This window comes from Cornus florida, unplaced genomic scaffold, assembly GCF_030987335.1.
Source record: "Cornus florida cultivar Cherokee Brave unplaced genomic scaffold, ASM3098733v1 CherokeeBrave_3.0.0_Hap2_Chr08, whole genome shotgun sequence".
NCBI lineage: Eukaryota > Viridiplantae > Streptophyta > Magnoliopsida > Cornales > Cornaceae > Cornus > Cornus florida.
In genome coordinates, this window is record NW_026775578.1 from 53,455,392 (window position 1) to 53,474,058 (window position 18,667).

At 34.8% G+C, this 18,667-nt stretch overlaps 2 protein-coding genes across 2 annotated transcripts; one reads left to right on the forward strand and one right to left on the reverse strand.

Moving 5' to 3' along the window:
- Positions 1–7,841: 7,841 nt before the first annotated feature.
- LOC132271744 (heat shock protein 83-like) lies at positions 7,842–10,925 on the forward strand. The gene is made up of 4 exons (XM_059773214.1): positions 7,842–8,147; positions 8,331–8,472; positions 8,678–8,958; positions 9,194–10,925. The coding sequence occupies exons 1-4, from the start codon at positions 8,010–8,012 to the stop codon at positions 10,745–10,747; spliced, it is 2,115 nt and encodes a 704-aa protein (XP_059629197.1). The 5' UTR covers positions 7,842–8,009; the 3' UTR covers positions 10,748–10,925.
- Positions 10,926–17,038: 6,113 nt separating this feature from the next.
- LOC132270267 (uncharacterized) lies at positions 17,039–18,133 on the reverse strand. Its single transcript, XM_059771455.1, has 2 exons — positions 17,607–18,133; positions 17,039–17,525 (listed from the first exon to the last, which is right to left on the reverse strand). The coding sequence occupies exons 1-2, from the start codon at positions 18,131–18,133 to the stop codon at positions 17,039–17,041; spliced, it is 1,014 nt and encodes a 337-aa protein (XP_059627438.1).
- Between the last annotated feature and the right edge of the window lie 534 nt (positions 18,134–18,667).

The window sequence follows — 18,667 nt, forward strand, 5'->3', positions numbered from 1 at the left end:
TTATTGTTACCCTTTATAAGTTTATTTTGCTCTATATATCATATTACATTATTTTATAAATCGGAAGGGAGATAAAGATAATAGGGTTATACAGAGTGAGTGAGATCTGACGTCGCGTACCTGCTTACAGTTTCTGGAAAGAGAGTCGGTAATCGGAGATTCGTATAGTAGAAGGGATTAGCGTTTTCAGGCAAGTTAATCTTGCTTTATACTTCTATATATATTTGTAACTTGTTCATTAAGAATCCAATTTGTATGTTTTAATAATTGTAGTAAAATTGATGATGGTTATTATTATAATAGGATAGTTGTGTAACTGTTATCATGAATTTATTTGTATGCGATCAAGGGAACTATTTTTTTATTCATAATTAAATAAGGTTTAATCATAGAAATTGTAATCATTAATTTTAGTTAGAATTGTGAAGATTGGGTATCTTCTTATTATATTTGTAATTGATTCTATAATTATACATGATTCAATAAACCCTTTCATTCAAAAGATTAGAATGATTATTAGTGACGGGTCACTGTTTTGATCTATTTGTATTTGTTTGATAAAGTATCAGATATGGTGGAAGATATGAATAAAAGAACGAATTTGTGTGTATTATATTATTATTATATATCATATAACATAAATATACTATATGTTTACATATGAACTTGTATATATTCGTCATGTGAATTGATTTTAGAAATTCTATCTCTCTATATAGAGTGAATTAAATATATATACTAGCATCAACTCTATTAACTATGCAGTGTACCGTGTAGATGCTAATGATAATATATATAGATTATTTAAATATCTTTTCTAGATAATTTTGAGAATGAATCTTGTGAGTTGATTGTAGGCCTATGAATGGGTTAGATGACATGGAACTTTATTGACTTCCATAATTTTGGTTTGTTACCAAGTTTTGGGCATGCAAATCAAATTGGCATGTCAGTGGGTTTGTGTAAGCCAAATTGCGGGCAAGTGAATGGGAGAGAGTGTGGCTTACCCAGTATGAATTTTGAATTGGGTTTAGACTAACTGTGTTTACTTTCTAAATCTGTTATTTTTGGGTTCACTCGTGTATGAAATTAAATGTTACTTTTAGTTGATTTTTAAGTATTTTGCATTAAATAAATTAGGGAAAATAGTAATTATATTTAAAAAATTATAGAACATTCCAGTTTACTTTTTTTCATCATATTGAACTCAATTGTGATGAAATTCTGATTTTTAGATGATGTCTAGATAGTTTAACTGAAATAAAACTTGAAAAGTATTATTTTTAGCACTAAAATGGAGAGTACGGAAAAACTATTAAATGTTAGCTTCTGAAATTTTGCAGGGTCATGTATCTAAGGTTAGGCTATGTCTAGAAATTTTGTACTCGCACTAGTTGGGTCATTAGAGTTCTTTTATTGAATTAAATGTGTATTTTGGTGCTTTAATTATTAATTTGAATTATTAATTAATGACGACGGCCGTTCCAATACGCCAAACTAAATGTAGTGAATGTGTGGTTCAAGAAAAGCCCTTTATGTCAAATTTAAATTTATAAAAACCACTACCAACACCACTAGTAACGTAGCAAGAGTGAGTAGGGATTGTCCCAAGGGATTATACGTGTTGGAATTTCAACTTCGACTCTAGCGTACCAAATGATTGCAAAAGAGAGTTGGGTTGGTTGATTACTTCTAGAAAAGAATTAATTAAAATGCAATAAAAATAAAACTAAGTAGAGATAGGGATTTAAGAGATGAGAAGAGAGGACTTAGGGTGTTGGAATCACCACTAAGCTCATGTAATTAACCACTTGCTTTCCATTAATGGAGAATACATTGTTGTGAACAAAATTGGTTCGACTAGCAAAGGTGACTCAACAAGTGTATAATGTCTAAATAACATGTGAAAGGCTACAATATATCTATTGGAAGAGGAATATATTGTCTAGACAACATGTGAAGAGAACAAAATATCAAATCAAGTCATTAAACCTTTCATTAAGCTCATAGTCCAAATAATTCACAAGGATAACTTAGTTAAACATGCATTGTTTAAACATCATGTGAGAGGCCACAATATATCTATTGGGAGAGGAATATATTGTCTAAACACATGTGAAAGATACAATATATCATAACAAGTCATTAATCCTTCATTAGGCTCAAAATTCTATTACACCACAATATTAGAGCATATGCTTCTTACATTCAAAAACATGGAACATCAAAGAACAAGCATGAATTGTCTCTCCCATCTAACACTACACTACAACTACACTACTAGCATGAAAATAAACTAAGGGAGAGGTGCAATCCATCAAGGAATAAGTATGAACCATCAAAAGACATAACAAGAGCATTCTATTAAGCACTAATGTCTAGCCATCACTAGATTCTCAATTAACCACACATAGACATGCAATTAATATAGAAAAACTAGTGTAGAGATCAATTCCCCAAATAATCACACATAAGACAACATGTAATTAAAATAGAGAATCAATGGAAGAATTAACCCATATGAATCATGTGAGACATAATTCCTAATTTAATCACACATAGACATGTAAATAAACTAGAGAATTAATTAGACCATGGAAATCATAGAAATATACCAAGATTCATGAAATTCACAAGGCTAGAACACTAAGCACAACAATATATATATAAATCCCCAAAAATAGAAATACAAGGGTTTAGATTACACAAGACTTAGGGCTCATCCAAGCCCTAAGTGTAGATCTAGTCAATCATGGAGGAGGTGGATGTAGTCATGGAATCAAGCTCCAAACATGGCTCCATCTTCTTCTTCCTCTTCTTCTTCTTCTTCTTTGAAGCTCTAGAGATGGAGAGATAGTGGATTTAGAGATGTGTTCTTGAGATGTGCCTCCACTTCTCTCTTTTCTTCTAACCCTAATCTCTAACTTTTCTAGAGAGAGAAATAAAAATTACAATGTGGAAAATAAAATGATAAAAAGCCTAAAGAATCCTCTTTTACAAATGGGTTGCTTCCCTTTATAAAGAAGGTCCTTTTCTTAGTCACTAAGTCTAGAATATATGCCTAAAAATATCTAATCCCGCAACTTTTTGGTAGGTGAACTTTTGGGCGCGCATGGAAAAAGTGACAGCTTGCTGGTAGCATGTCCAGTTCGATCGATCCAACTTATTTTCGATCGATCCAACTTTTTCGATCGATCCAACTTTTTTCGATCGATCGAACTTATTTTTCGATCGATCCAACTTTTCTGATCGATCCAACTAAAAGTTCGATCGATCCAACTTTTTCTGCGATCCATCCAACTTTTCAGCTTTTCAGTATCAGCTTCTTTTTGCTCCAAATCAGCCTCTTTTTGCTCCGGATCATCGCTAATACTTAGTTTGACTCCAAAAAGGCCTTAAGAACTCATTTTTAGCCCATTTTAATATTATTGATCTGAAATAGACAAAAACACAAATAAGTACTAAAACGGGTAAATAAGATAGATAAAGGTCCTAAAATACTCAAGCTTAAGGGGTTTAAATGTGTACTTTTCAGCGCTCATCAATTAATAATGTCTTTCATAATTCACCATAATTAATAATTAATGAATGAGTTTGGATTAGTCGGAGGGTAGTCAGGGACTGACCCTATGATAACTTTTGGGTGTGTCAGGGACCTACCTATTTTGGGGGTGCACTACCCTTTTATTATGGCCATGGGTCTAATGAGCCTTTATTGTGTGGACGTGATCAGGGATTATCTGGGGAGTAGACGTACAATACAGCCACACGTGTGTTTTCGGTAGTCAGGGATTATACGATTCACACCACTTTATTGGATGGGAGTCCGGGGCTCATATGGAATATGTGGATTTATTAAAAGTAAATGATGATTATTTATGGGTTTATAATTAACTGGGTTATGCATATTTAATTAATGCATTTGTTGAGTTGCTTATATATATGAAAATATAAGGTAAGATTAGCTTGCTGAACGATGATTGTGTTTAGCATTTTTTGCTGAGCTTGTGAGCTCACCCCATTATCACATTTCAGGTGCTCGTAGAGTAGGAACGTGACGGAGACACGTGACGGGAACGAATTTTAGCTCATTGCACATTTATTTAGTTTTTATTCGGTTTTCCTTTATTATGATCATTGTAATAAAGTTGGTGATTCGTAAGACCTTGTTTAGTTGACTGAGTGGTTATGGATTTTTATGATGTTAGGGGAAATTTCACCTCTATTTATTATTTGTATCAATTTGTCAGACTCTCATTTTAATAAAATTGAATGATGAGATTCATCGAAATTCTATTTATGGTGGATGTATGTTGAGAATGGGTGAAAGTTATACTTTAAATTTTTTATGAAGAACAAGTAGTTCTTGTATTAAAATTTAGAGCGTGACAACACATTAGTCTGGAGTTCAATTACCTCCACTTGTGGAGCCTTACTCTCCCTAGCCCTTTTCTTAACGTCAATTATTATGACTCTATTTTTATTATCAACTACAAAAATCTTGCCTTTATAATAGATGACATCATAGAGGGGTTTAGATCTCTTTTTATCTATGTAAGTCCAAACTTTATCTCTTGCCCGAATAAATGCGAGGTTACAATAATTACCATAGATGGCGGCAATAATATAGTCATTAGGCGACAAAGCAGGGTCGACTGACAATATAGCCTTTGTAACTTCAAACTCAACCTCAAGAGGACTAACATCAATGTTATTAGGATGAGGTTCTACTTCTAAGAGGTCCATAATTGGAGGAAGCTCAATAATAGCACCAGAGAACAGATTTGTTAGATTATTCTTCTACTAGTAAACAACCGACCATATGATGAACCAGAAAGTCTCTTTTTGTAAGGTACTTGTAACTAAAAATGATATAGCTTATTATCAGTGATGCTATATAGATTACGTCTTTCATTGTTATTATCTTTGATAGGCACCATCAAGAATGAAATTTGTCTAGAAAACTTATTTTTAACGAATTTAAGTTTGTTCTCCATTACCACATATCGCCATAATTTGCAAACCGCACCAAAACGAACATATTCAGACAACGAAACCAAATTATCCAAAATCATATCCAATAAGTTCTTTGGAAGCCATGTCAAATCTGACTCCAATGAACCCATCACCCTAATACCACTGTAATGTCAACAAATCAAAGAAACAAAACAATCACAATTAATTATTGACAAAAACTAGAATGGGATTTATAATTTTAAACTAACTGATTCACAAACAAACAAAAGAAAACACAATGTAACAAACCTGCTACTAACAAATTTGAAAAACTACTCAAAAATAATAATTTTCAGTAATAAAATCTATTTGCACCCCAAAACCCCAAGTCACAACCCATATTTTTATAGCAACTTTAATACCCGCTATTATATATTTATATTTATATAAATAAAAAACAGATATATTAATATATTTAGATATATAAATTTATTTAATCATCCGAATACATGTAGGATAGAATGATCGTAAATTCAGTCTATATGAATATGAATATGAATAATAAAAAGAACTCACCTGAAGTTAACGCAAACAAAAAGCAATGACCTATAGTCGATCCTTTTGCATGGAAATTTTTTTTTGCTTCTCACTCCTTTCCCAATGAGGAAAGTCAACTCCTTGTGCAATATGGAATTTTATTTTTTTATTTTTTATTTTATTATTATTATTTTTTTGCTTCTCCCTCCTTTTGCAAGGAGGAAAGTCGACTCCTTTTGCAATAAGGACATTATTATTATTATTATTATTTTATTTTTTTTTGGAAAGTAGAGGGAACTGTTCATAAATTAGCAAGCACATTAGTTTAGAAGTCAATTATTAATTTAAAATTTTAAAATGTCAATACAACCCTTTCTTATCGTAAAATGACCAAATATTATTCCCCAAAATACAATTTTAATCTTTATATATTGGACTTCATACTTTCGTATAATTTAATATTAAGTATGCATAATTTATCAAATGATATAAAAAATTACTTAACAGAAATTATTTTATGTCAAACATTATTTGAAATTAAACCTGTATATAATTTCATATATCTACAATTTATATTAATATATTACTCCATACTATAAATTTAAATTAACAAATTTTAAATATTACTAGAAATAATAAAAAAATAATTTTTATTTGTAATAATAAAATATAATATGATTTGCACTCCAAAACCAAAAGCACCCAGGAGCATAAACAACAAATACAACACATTTATCTAATATATTTAATTAAATAGTTTAATTTAATTATAATAAATAAGTTAGTAAATCAAATACAAACACCCTACACATAATTATTGTATCAATTTGTATCGACACAATTATCGTTATATTTATATTGTGTTAGAACTAGGGGTGGCAAATTACGACACGACATGAGTTAAAAGAGAGGTTTGAGTTTGACATAAACGAGTTTGGGTAAGATGGCAACGGGGCGGAGTTGGGGTGGAGTTGGTTAAACCCTACTCCGCCTCGTTAAAAATCCGTCATATCAACTCCACTCTAACTCCAGAACGGGTTTATAATTGGTATACCATCTCCGTCCCTACTCCGGTAGACAAAATACTGACTCCGTCCCGCATATTCCATTTAATTGCGGTAAAGTTGAAATCGTTGAATTAATTCCTGAACTTGGGATAGAAAACTAAGATGAATGCTTGATTAATTCTTGAAGATTGAATCACGTACATAACTATGCAATTTTAGTAAGTAGTGATTCTAGCGAATATTTAGTCAAAATATATTAATGGGCACTTCACTTATATATATATATATATATATATATATATATATATATATATATATAATCTGGGTCGGGGCGGGGGTGGGGTTGGGGCATCACTAAATCCGCCCTTGTCCCAAACCCGCTTCAGATTTTCAATTCTTTTACCATATCCGCCTCTAACCCATTTATGAAGCTACTAAATCCGCCCCATTAGGAACGGAGCGGGGGGAAAATCCAACGGGTTGGAGGAAATTGCCATCCCTAAGTTTGGGCCATAAAAGGGTCGACACGATTAACCCTTTTACTTAACCATGTCGGGGTTATGATTGGGGGTTCAACCCTTGTAACCCATTTATGATCCATTTAACTCAACATATTATAATCGTAAATATGACCTATGTGATATGTTATTTGTTTAAACTTAATTACTATGGATAATTAAGTCATTTCAACATAAAAGTTGTATATGCCTTATGATTTTTCTTTTTTATTTTGAATATTTGGATTAATTATGACCATTTTTTCTATTATTTAATATTTGATTAAATATTAAATATCTCATTTTAATAAATAGATTATTAAATGAGTTAACATGTTTACCAATTTAATAAATAGGTTGAGTTAGTATTGAGAATTCTTGATATAATTATTAAATGAGTTGAATTTGGGTTTACCTATTTAATATAATACCATTATATTTGCACGACCAATAAGAATTGTTACCCTGAATTGAAACCGTGTTAGCTTGTTGGATCAAAAATTGCGGCCCAATTATAACTCGAACTTTGGGTCCATGCAACCGGGTGGGCCATTTGCATCACCCGTTGGAGACTCACACTACTTGCACGTGCAAGCGTGACTCAAACGGCCTGCGTCAAGAACATTCCAGACTTCAATATGTGGAAGAACGTTCGCGATCCACTTTCTTTCCTAGGCAAAAATAAAACCAATAACGGAACAAACACAAAAACGTCGCCGTAAAGCTCCTTTCCTTTGCCTTGGCTCAATCAAAAAAATCCTAGATAATTTTAATAAAACGAGTAATCGAGAGAAGAGTAGAAGACTCCAGAACCCCATTATCCTTCCTATTTCGGGACCCTCTATTTCTATAAATACCCCCATCAGCAAGTAGCTTTCAATTCGTAAGCGAGCTCTGTTTTGAATCTCCGTAAATCCCTATTAGCATTCGTTCTGCACAACTTTCTCTCTCTAACATTCTTTCAAGCTTTCTTTCTGCATTGCTCTGATTGCTCTGTTGGTTGAAGAATCTAATGGCGGATGTTCAGATGGCCGATGCTGAGACGTTTGCCTTCCAGGCAGAGATCAACCAGCTTCTCAGCCTTATCATAAACACCTTCTACAGTAACAAGGAGATTTTCCTGCGGGAACTCATCAGTAACTCTTCTGATGTACGTCCTACATATTCCTACATATTTATTCCTACATATTCTCTTTGTATATGTGTGTGTGGGTTTATGTGTGTGATTTGGTTCCTACATATTCTCTTTGTCATATATGTGTATGTGTATATATGTGTATATGGGTGTATGTGCGTGATTTGGTGTTGAATTGATCAATTGTGGTGTATGTAGGCTTTGGATAAGATCAGATTCGAGAGTCTGACGGACAAGAGCAAACTCGATGCTCAGCCGGAGCTCTTCATCAGGATCGTCCCCGACAAGGTCAACAAGACCCTCTCTATCATCGACAGTGGTATCGGAATGACCAAAGCAGGTACTATAATTTGTTTGATTCCACAATTTTAAGCTAAAATTTCATGATTGTTTCCCAGGAAAATTTTCATCAGAAAAAGATGAAACTATTGGAGAATGTAGTAGCATTCTAGGGCAAATTTAGGATTATTGTAGTTGTATTTTGTTGTTGTTTTTTTGGATGGTCAATAATTGAAAATTGTTTGTGAACGTGTTGTTTTTATTAGATTTGGTGAACAATTTGGGGACAATTGCGAGATCGGGGACCAAAGAATTCATGGAGGCGTTGCAGGCTGGAGCAGATGTTAGCATGATTGGTCAATTCGGTGTTGGGTTCTACTCTGCTTACCTTGTTGCGGAGAGGGTCATTGTGACAACAAAGCACAACGATGATGAACAGTACATCTGGGAATCTCAAGCTGGTGGGTCCTTCACTGTCACTAGGGACGTCAATGGCGAGCAACTAGGCAGAGGGACCAAAATCACACTCTTCCTCAAGGAAGACCAGGTAAAAATTCCAATTCAATGTTATGTTGCTTTGTTACTGTTGAATTGAACCTGTGTAGTGTCATGAATGTAATGTTGGTTTTTGAAACTCCAAATTGTTATATTTGTCTCTCAACCATGGGAAGTTTGAATCCCTCTGGTTTTTCTTTGCAACCAAACAGATAAGTTGTCTGGAATTGTTTGAATCCTCAAATTCGGTTGCTTGGTACTTACTTTATGTTGTTGATTTCTTGTAGTTGGAGTACATGGAGGAGAGGAGGATTAAGGACCTTGTGAAAAAGCACTCTGAATTCATCAGCTATCCTATCTATCTTTGGACTGAGAAAACCACTGAGAAAGAGATCAGCGACGACGAAGACGATGAACCAAAGAAGGAAGAGGAGGGTGATGTTGAGGAGGTTGATGAGGAGAAAGACAAGGACACCAAGAAGAAGAAGAAGATCAAGGAGGTAAGTCATGAGTGGCAGCTCATTAACAAGCAGAAACCCATTTGGTTGCGAAAGCCGGAGGAGATCACCAAGGAAGAATATGCCTCGTTCTACAAGAGCTTGACCAATGATTGGGAGGATCACCTTGCCGTCAAGCACTTCTCTGTCGAAGGACAGCTCGAATTCAAGGCTATCCTTTTTGTACCCAAGCGAGCCCCATTTGATCTTTTCGATACCCGAAAGAAGATGAACAACATCAAGCTCTACGTCCGAAGGGTGTTCATCATGGACAACTGCGAGGAGCTCATCCCGGAGTACCTTGGATTTGTCAAGGGTGTTGTGGATTCTGATGACTTGCCACTCAACATTTCTCGTGAGATGCTGCAACAGAACAAGATTCTCAAGGTGATCAGGAAGAACCTTGTGAAGAAATGCATTGAGATGTTCAATGAGATTGCGGAGAACAAGGAGGATTACACCAAGTTTTATGAAGCTTTCTCGAAGAATTTGAAGTTGGGTATTCACGAGGATAGCCAAAACAGGGCAAAATTGGCTGACCTGCTCCGATACCACTCCACCAAGAGTGGTGAGGAGTTGACTAGCTTGAAGGACTATGTCACCAGGATGAAGGAAGGTCAGAAGGACATCTACTACATCACCGGTGAGAGCAAGAAGGCTGTTGAGAACTCTCCGTTCTTGGAACGTCTAAAGAAGAAAGGCTACGAGGTTCTTTTCATGGTTGATGCCATTGATGAGTACGCTGTTGGGCAGCTGAAGGAATATGATGGGAAGAAATTGGTTTCCGCCACAAAGGAGGGTTTGAAGCTTGACGATGAGAGTGAGGAAGAGAAGAAGAAGAAAGAGGAAAAGAAGAAGTCATTTGAGAACCTTTGCAAGACCATGAAGGAAATTTTGGGAGACAGAGTTGAGAAAGTGGTTGTATCTGATAGGATTGTGGATTCTCCGTGCTGTTTGGTTACAGGAGAGTATGGGTGGACTGCAAACATGGAAAGGATCATGAAGGCACAGGCTCTGAGGGACAGCAGCATGGGCTCATACATGTCGAGCAAGAAGACCATGGAAATCAACCCGGACAATGGAATCATGGAGGAGCTGAGGAAGAGAGCCGAGGCCGACAAGAATGACAAGTCGGTGAAGGACCTTGTGCTGCTACTATTTGAGACTGCTCTCCTGACTTCTGGCTTCAGTCTTGATGATCCAAACACATTCGCGGCGAGGATTCACAGGATGTTGAAATTGGGTCTGAGCATCGATGAGGAAGAGGTTGGTGGCGAGGACGCTGACATGCCGGCATTGGAGGAGGATGGTAACGAGGAGAGCAAAATGGAGGAAGTGGACTGAGGGCAGAAGCATAAGCAGATAGCATCTATGTTGTGCAAGCTAGGAATTATTGTTATTATTATTTTGGTGTAATTGAAGCGATATATAGTTTCAGTTTGGGGGGTTTTAGAAGGCACAAGACAAGTTACCTTTTTAACTATGTTAAATATATATATATAAGAAATTAATGTTAACACCATTCCTTCCTTTCTTACTTTTTGTTTTTTTTATAAGTATTTCCTATCAATCCCCTTTCCTCTTGCCATTTGCTCTCTCTAATTTCCTTGAAACAAAACCCTAATCCTAGGACTCGAGATGTTTCAAGATGAATATCTTCAATGAAAGAGATCAAGAATGAAAGTGGTGGTCAAGGGAACATCTATAGCCCGCCTGGTATATATACAATGGCGCTTAGGCCTGCTCCATCTCGTTTATCACTTCCATGAGCCATTTTTATTTATTTATTTAGAATTAGTTCTGAGATATAGAATTTGTGTGAAGGAGTTTAAAATTATATATATGGAATATTGGAGGAAACCAAAATAACTAAAATCTGTGTCTTCTCGTCAACATGATTTTTCAAGTCACAAGACTAGACACAGTGGTTAATCACCAACCATCTTATCGATTTTGTTGCTTGGTTGGAGTGGCTGATCAGGACTCAAATTGCATTTTTCATTTCATCATAGGCAAGATATCTCAATTTGGTTCTGAGATATAGAATTTGTTTTTCTTCAAAATTATTTCACAAATTATACATATAATTTTTTTTACAGAAGTCTGGCATTGTGTGTTCCGCGGTGAGTAGCTTTGGAATATTTCCATGACGGTTTAGTGGAACCTATGGTCCATTGTGATTTGAAGCCCAACAATATTCTTTTAAATGAAGAAATGGTTGCTCATGTGGGAGATTTTGGACTTGCAAAAATTTTAGTTGACAAGATTGCAGCGCAAACGAAAACTTTAGGTATACTCGGCTACATTGTATCAGGTGAATTTTGAAAACTTTAGGTATACTCGGCTACATTGTATCAGGTGAATTTTCTCATAGTCTGCCTTCGATCTTCATTTTCTAAAATTATTGTTACATTTCTATCAGTAGTGAAACTTATGTCTTCTTGTGAATTAGACTTCTCATCTTCCCACTAATGGTTGATTGGATCGATTAAAGCTTCTAAATTGTATAACATATTTCTTGTATTGTTTAAACATAATATACATTTCACTTTATTGTATACTCGGGCTAGTCAGCCCCATTGTTAGTTCAGGATTTTTTTTTTTTTTAATTAAAAAAAAGAAGTTTTATGCATGATTTTGAAAGTATAGGGAAGTTTTATGATTTTAATTCTCTATTTATTTATTTTTATTTTTTATTTTTAAAAGAAGCATATCTTTCATAAACAAGTCCAAGTTCATGAATATTAGGCCACATTGTAATTTTTAGTGAGATATGAAATTTGTCACTATGTTTCTTGAAATTTTTTAATTGTGCGACAGAGTATGGTTCTGAATGAGCAATGTTTACGAAAAGTAATGTTTATAGATACGAAATAATATTATTGAAAATGTTTACGAAAAAGAAGCCCACGGAAAATATATTCGTTGGAGAACTGAGTTTGAGGTAATGGGTGAATGCATCACTTAGAACAAGGTAATGCAAGTTGTGGACAGTTCTCTGTTGGGGACACCAAATGGGAGAGAACTAACGAATGACCAACAAAATTGTTTTCTGGCCATCATTGGAATTAGGCATGTAGTGTTCTTCAGAATTAGCAGAGGGTAGAAGTGGCATGAAAGATGTGTTGGTCAACCTCAACAGGATCAAATCACAACTCATTTGCAATCCACAAACATGATATGTGTGCAGTAGCATTGCACATGTGTCATTAGCAAGTGTTTGGCTTTATTGTTGTAATTTATTAAATGGCTGAGAAACTGAGTGTGTGTGCATCTAAATACTGTAAGCCAACCCCTAGGGTATTCAGCCCAATAGGGTATTCAACTCAAATTATAAGCAAGAACACTCAATCACAATCAACCGTACACAATTAGACAAGTTTGACAGATGGGTCCTCACAATTTAACTCAAAAATAAAATAAGAAAGTCCTAAAATTTTGTTTGGTTCCTTGGAAAATATTTGAAAGCAACTTCACTAATAAATATTTCAGTTTTAGTACATAAGGATTTTAGAAAACAGAAAACCTTCCAATTAACAAGAGGTTTTTCTCTCTCTCTCTCTCTCTCTCTCTCTCTCTCTCTCAATCAATCAACGAGAGTTGTTGAGGAATAAAAATATTTTCATTGAAGAGTGTACCTAGTTGCAGAGGAGGCCAGGACTTGAGGCTTGAGGCTTTGATGATTTAGTGAGGAAAAATTCTTCTTCTTCTTTTTTTTTTTTTTTTTTTCAAGATAGGAGTGTTCTAATTCACTCAATCTTTGGTTCTTGTGATTCATTTTTCTATAATTAATGTACAACATGCTTGAATGTGATTATTCATTAAAGAAATTTCTTTAGAGTTGTATATTAAATTTGTATATCCATGTGGGTTGTTATGTGAAAGTGATTTGTGAGTAGATAGTTATTAAAATGAATAGAGAATCATACTTAAATGGTTGTGTTTTAAATTCATATATTTAATGGCAAAAAAATTTGATTATTTATGTACATGTTGTTCTTTCATGAGAATTATCTTGATAAGCTTGTAATATTTGTTAGAATTGATTTGTATGATATTACGGCATTGAGATGCATGAAGCATTCATGCATTAATTGGGAAAGAAGTAGGGGGAAAAATGTTTTAAAATAAATAAATTTGTTCTTGGGAAAAAATATTTTTCAAAGGAGTTTGTGAAAACCGGACACCTAGGAGGCGCCTAGCGGTTTGTGTTGTTAGTGTAGTCAAGAAGTGAGTATGGTTGAGCTAACTAGGCCGGATGCGATGCTTTGGAGGTGCCTTGTGGTCGTAGATAGTTAGTCAACCCTCCATTCATGACGCCTTGGAGGTGCCTTGGGTCGGATTACACTGACGGTTTGGAAGTTGAAACAAAAATATTTCAGAAAATGGGGGGTGACATTTGCATAATATTGCACTTCATGACATTGTGGTAAACTTGTGATTGATTGATATTTGTTACATACTTGTTGTTGTGGTTGAGAATGTGCGTTTTCCTATGGCATGATCCTGTTTGCCTTTACTTATTCTTCGTATGGATTCACGGGGTTATAAGAAGTGTGTCTTAGACACTTCCTACTGAGCTTATGCTCATCCCTTTATTATTAACATTTTTTAGGACACGGAAAGGAAGTTGCGGACGATACTTCTCCACAGGGTTCGATGGGTCAGTGGACTGTTTTGACATACTTTGTAGCTATGATCTCATTTTATTATTATTGTTATTACTATATTTTTTTTATGACACGCATATTATATATTGACGGACGGTAATGTCTTTAGGTGACCACGAGTTCGGATAAGGACCCTGTTAGCAATTTGGACTCTCGGATTCAGGTCGTTATATTGCGACTCCCCGTCCAATAGCAACTTGACCTTAGGCTTATGCTTAATATTTGTAGAAGAGTAGTAGGTAGATTAGACAACAATCCATGAATGCTCCAACCCTTTCAAAGTGTGATCGTTTTTACTTCTGTTCTTCAATCGTCTGAATTCGATGTAGAAGTAGATCTGTTTTTGTCTGATCGATGTAGATGTAACTGTATGATTACGATTAGGATTTGAACACCACAACTCTAAACTCACTATGTGTTTATGTGTATGTGTTCTAGAAAGACAAATAAAAAATTCTTTAAGAATTTCTGAAATAAAAATCTTCCTAAGGCTTTTAAGAATAATAACTTGATAGTGCAAAAGTCGTAAATAAACCTATGTGTATGACATGGTTTATATAGAGGTTTACAAAGTCCTATTCCTTTTGAAAATAAAGAAAATTTTATGCATAGGACTTGGAAGGAAAGTTGGATCAAAAAGGAATTAAACAGAATAAGAAAACTGAAAACCTGTTATTGTCAGGACTTCTGGAACTGGTACCCCAATCTTGGTACCGGTTCCGGAGGACAGAATGGAGTTCTCGAATCTCAGCTTTCGGAACCGGTTCCCAAATTTAGGTACCGGTTCCCACTTGACAGAATCCAATTTGAACTTGGATTTTCTATTTTTGGAGACTCTGAAAAATATACCATATAGGTATTTTTGTCTTAAGTGGGAAAAAAAGTCCTAATGTGTTGTTCTTTCCTTTTCGATGATTAACAGTACTCTCATCTTCTGAACAACCTTTGAATTCCGCGGTCGATGTCGATTCTGATATGTTAACGAAAACTAGAACTTGTTTTGTTACTGAAATGTGCCAATTACAAAAATATATATCACATATTGTTTCTCGTAAATGGTGAATTCTTTATTTTCTCAAAGAAAAGAGAGAAATAATTGAGCGACATATATCTCCTATATTTTTGCAACTGGAAGTAGGGTTGCAAATAAGCCGAGCCGAGCTTTACCTTGCTCGGGCTCGGCTCGCCAGTTTCAGGAGGGTGCTCAGGCTTGGGCTCGGCTCAGGCGAGTTTGGCCAAACTAGGCTCAGGCTCGGCTCGCCAATATTTTGGCAAGCTTGGGTTCGGCTCGGCTCGAGCTCGCCTTCAAGCCAAAATGAAAAAAAAAAAAAAAAAAAAGGAAAAAACCAAAAAGCTTTAGATCTGGTACTGTTTTGACGATGGATTAAAAGAGCTCTCCGATCATTCTTTTGATCTTCCTTACATTAAAATGGGATTGAGATATCGAGACCCAAAAGGAGATTTTGAGAGAGAGATCTATTGGAAACCCTCCATGATGCTGTATTGATGTTGAAAGGGATGGGATTAGAGGAGTGATGTTGCAAGATTTGTTTAGGGTTTAATAGCAGATATTACAGAGATTTGTTGGAGACAGTCGATGGCGTGTTAGAGAGGAGGAAGCGATGTTGCAACAGCATGATAGAGAGGAAGAAGTGATTTTGCGGCTGTTATAAAAACGAACCCCTGATATAAAGATAGATAATATATATATATATATATATATATATATATATATATATATATATATAATGATGATGATGATAGGGTAATAGGTTAAGTAGATTTGGGCTTAAGGTGAATCGGGCTTAAGTTAAATGAAAATGGGCTAATGAATAGGTATTTAGATTGGTATTATATTAAATGGGCCACACAATTATATATTAGTATAAAATAAAATAAAATAAAAATTAATTATTTTATTAAACGAGCCTGTTCACGAGCCTAACGAGCGAGCTTAGCGTTGCTCAAGCTCGGCTCGTTTACTAAACGAGCCTAAAAAATGTGTTTTAAATTTTAAATTTTATTTATATACATCTATTGAATAATAGTATTATAAAACGTAAATTCATTTCTAATTTTTATACTAAGAGTGTATCATAGATTCAATTATTCCACTTCTTTATCATAATAGTATTTTTATTTTAAATGAACAACTATCATTTACTGTTTTGCTTGTGATTATTTTTTTTCAAAAATAAAAAAGTTCAATACGTTAGAATATATTAACACATTACACTTATTCTACTACTTTATCATAATAGTGTTTCATATTAGATAATATTTTTGTTTATTTTCTTTTCATTTTGTTTTAGCCTCCAAAGCTTATGGAAAATATAATTTTGAATCTAACAACATCTGAATTGGAATCACTGCTAAGAATTGTTTGTTTTAACTCTTCCTCTGTTTTATTGGTAGCAAGCAAATCACTATTATATAGAAAATTTTCATATGATGCATGCATATATATATATATATATATATATATATATATATATATGCGCAAAATGACCAAACGAAGGCTACTTGCCATACCATGTAACCAGAAATCGAGCAAGGCTACTTGGTGCAACCCAGCAAATCAAATATAAAAAATATGGTCCTAATACTTGGCCAAAGGACTACAGACAGCACAATAGATGAGAGCTGGATTGCATTACAAGGACACTTTAACCATCAAGAATTATGATGCAATGTTATTTCCAACCCTCATTTCAAGGAATATTCATGATGACAATAAATTTCTTATAAGGAAAAAGACAGTAACTCAGAAATATTTATAATACCATAAAATTTGAGAAAAACCAACAAAAATGTTTAATTATGTCTTACAAACTTGATCTCACATTTGCTACAGCAAGAGATAAAAATAGATTTTTTCATCACATAAAAATGATGAGCAAAAAAAAAAAAAAAAAAAAAACTAAATAAATTAGATTGATCAAAAGACATCTGAAACAAATTAAGTCTATACTGAACTTCCCAACACAGTTGGGACAATCCAAATTGAGGGTAGCATATCGTTATGTGAAGGATTAAGGAAGAAATGCATCCCAAAACTTCCATTCACTATGTCGAAGATAACCATGTCACGGCGCCCAGATGGGGGATAGCATATATAGTCAATATAATCATCTGTATAGTATATTGAATTAGGTTCACATCCGGGCCATTTGGAAGCTGAAACACAAATGGAATGATTATCTCCCAAAAACAGGGTATCTCCACCCAAGTCCTTCACTTCAACCAACATATGCGAACCCTCCTCAAATTGGTCTAAGAGCATCTTAAAAACCTTAAACCCTAAAGTTGCATGTTGTGAATCGTCTCCAATTTCTAAAAGCCTTTGTACAAGAAGTAATTCCCCACTAGATGATTCGACAAGATACATGAGTTCAGTATCAATAATTTGCGGTGAAATTTCCTTTTCCTCCACTTGCAGAGCACTAGCCATTCTATTAACATTAATCATTAGGATTATATGACTATCAACTGCAAAAATCCGGCCTTTATAATATATGACATCACCAAATCACCTAAATCTCTCTTTCTCTATGCAAGTCCAAGCTTCATCTCCTGCCCGAATAAATGCCAGGGTAGAACTAATGCCATAGATGGTGGCGACAATATAGTCATTAGGAGATGAAGTAGGATCAGCTGACAATATAACTTTTGTAACTTCAAAGGAAATCAGATTTATGCTTGTTGAGACCACACTATCAATTGGAGGAAGCTCTATTGTAGAGCCAGAGAACGGATTCATTAGAGTTACGCTCGAGGATTTTTCTATACCAATCAGCCAACCATGTGAGGAACCACAAAGCCTCTCTTTGTAAGGTACCCGTAATTGAAAATCATATAGCTTATTATGAGTAATGCTGTATAGATTGCGTCGTTCGGTGACATTATTATCTTTCAAAGGCACTATCAAGAATGGAACTTGTGTGGAAAACTTATTTTGAACAAATTTAAGTTTGTTCTCCATTGCCACAGACTGCCATGGTTTGCAAACCGCACCAAATCGAACAAATTCAGAAAGTGAAACCAAATTTTCCAGAATCATATCTGGGGAAAGGTAATGAGAAAAAGAATGATGATGATCAAGTTGCCACCACTACTTCTGTAGACTTCCTCGTTGTTTATGGTGATGATGCTATTAATATTGCATGCCATGAGACCAGCTAGGTTATTGATAGTGGTGCCTCTATTCATGCTACATCTCGAGAGGATGCCTTTACATCCTATACACAAGGTGACTTTGGGACAGTAAAGATGAGAATTGATGGCTTGGCCGAAATCATTGGTATTGGAGATGTGTGCTTGGAAATGAATAATGACACGGGATTGGTCCTTAAAGATGTAAGGCATATTCCAGACATCCGCTTGAACTTGATTTCTGCAGGCAAACTTGATGATGAGGGTTGTTGCAGCTCCTTCAGTAATAGCCAGTGGAAGCTCACCAGGGGTGCAATGATAGTTGCTCGAGGCAAGAAGTTTTCTAGTTTGTACGTATTGCAGGTAAGAATCTCTAAAGACATTATTAATGTAATGGAGGATGAGCACTCAGTTGAGTTGTGGCACAAGAGGCTTGCTCACA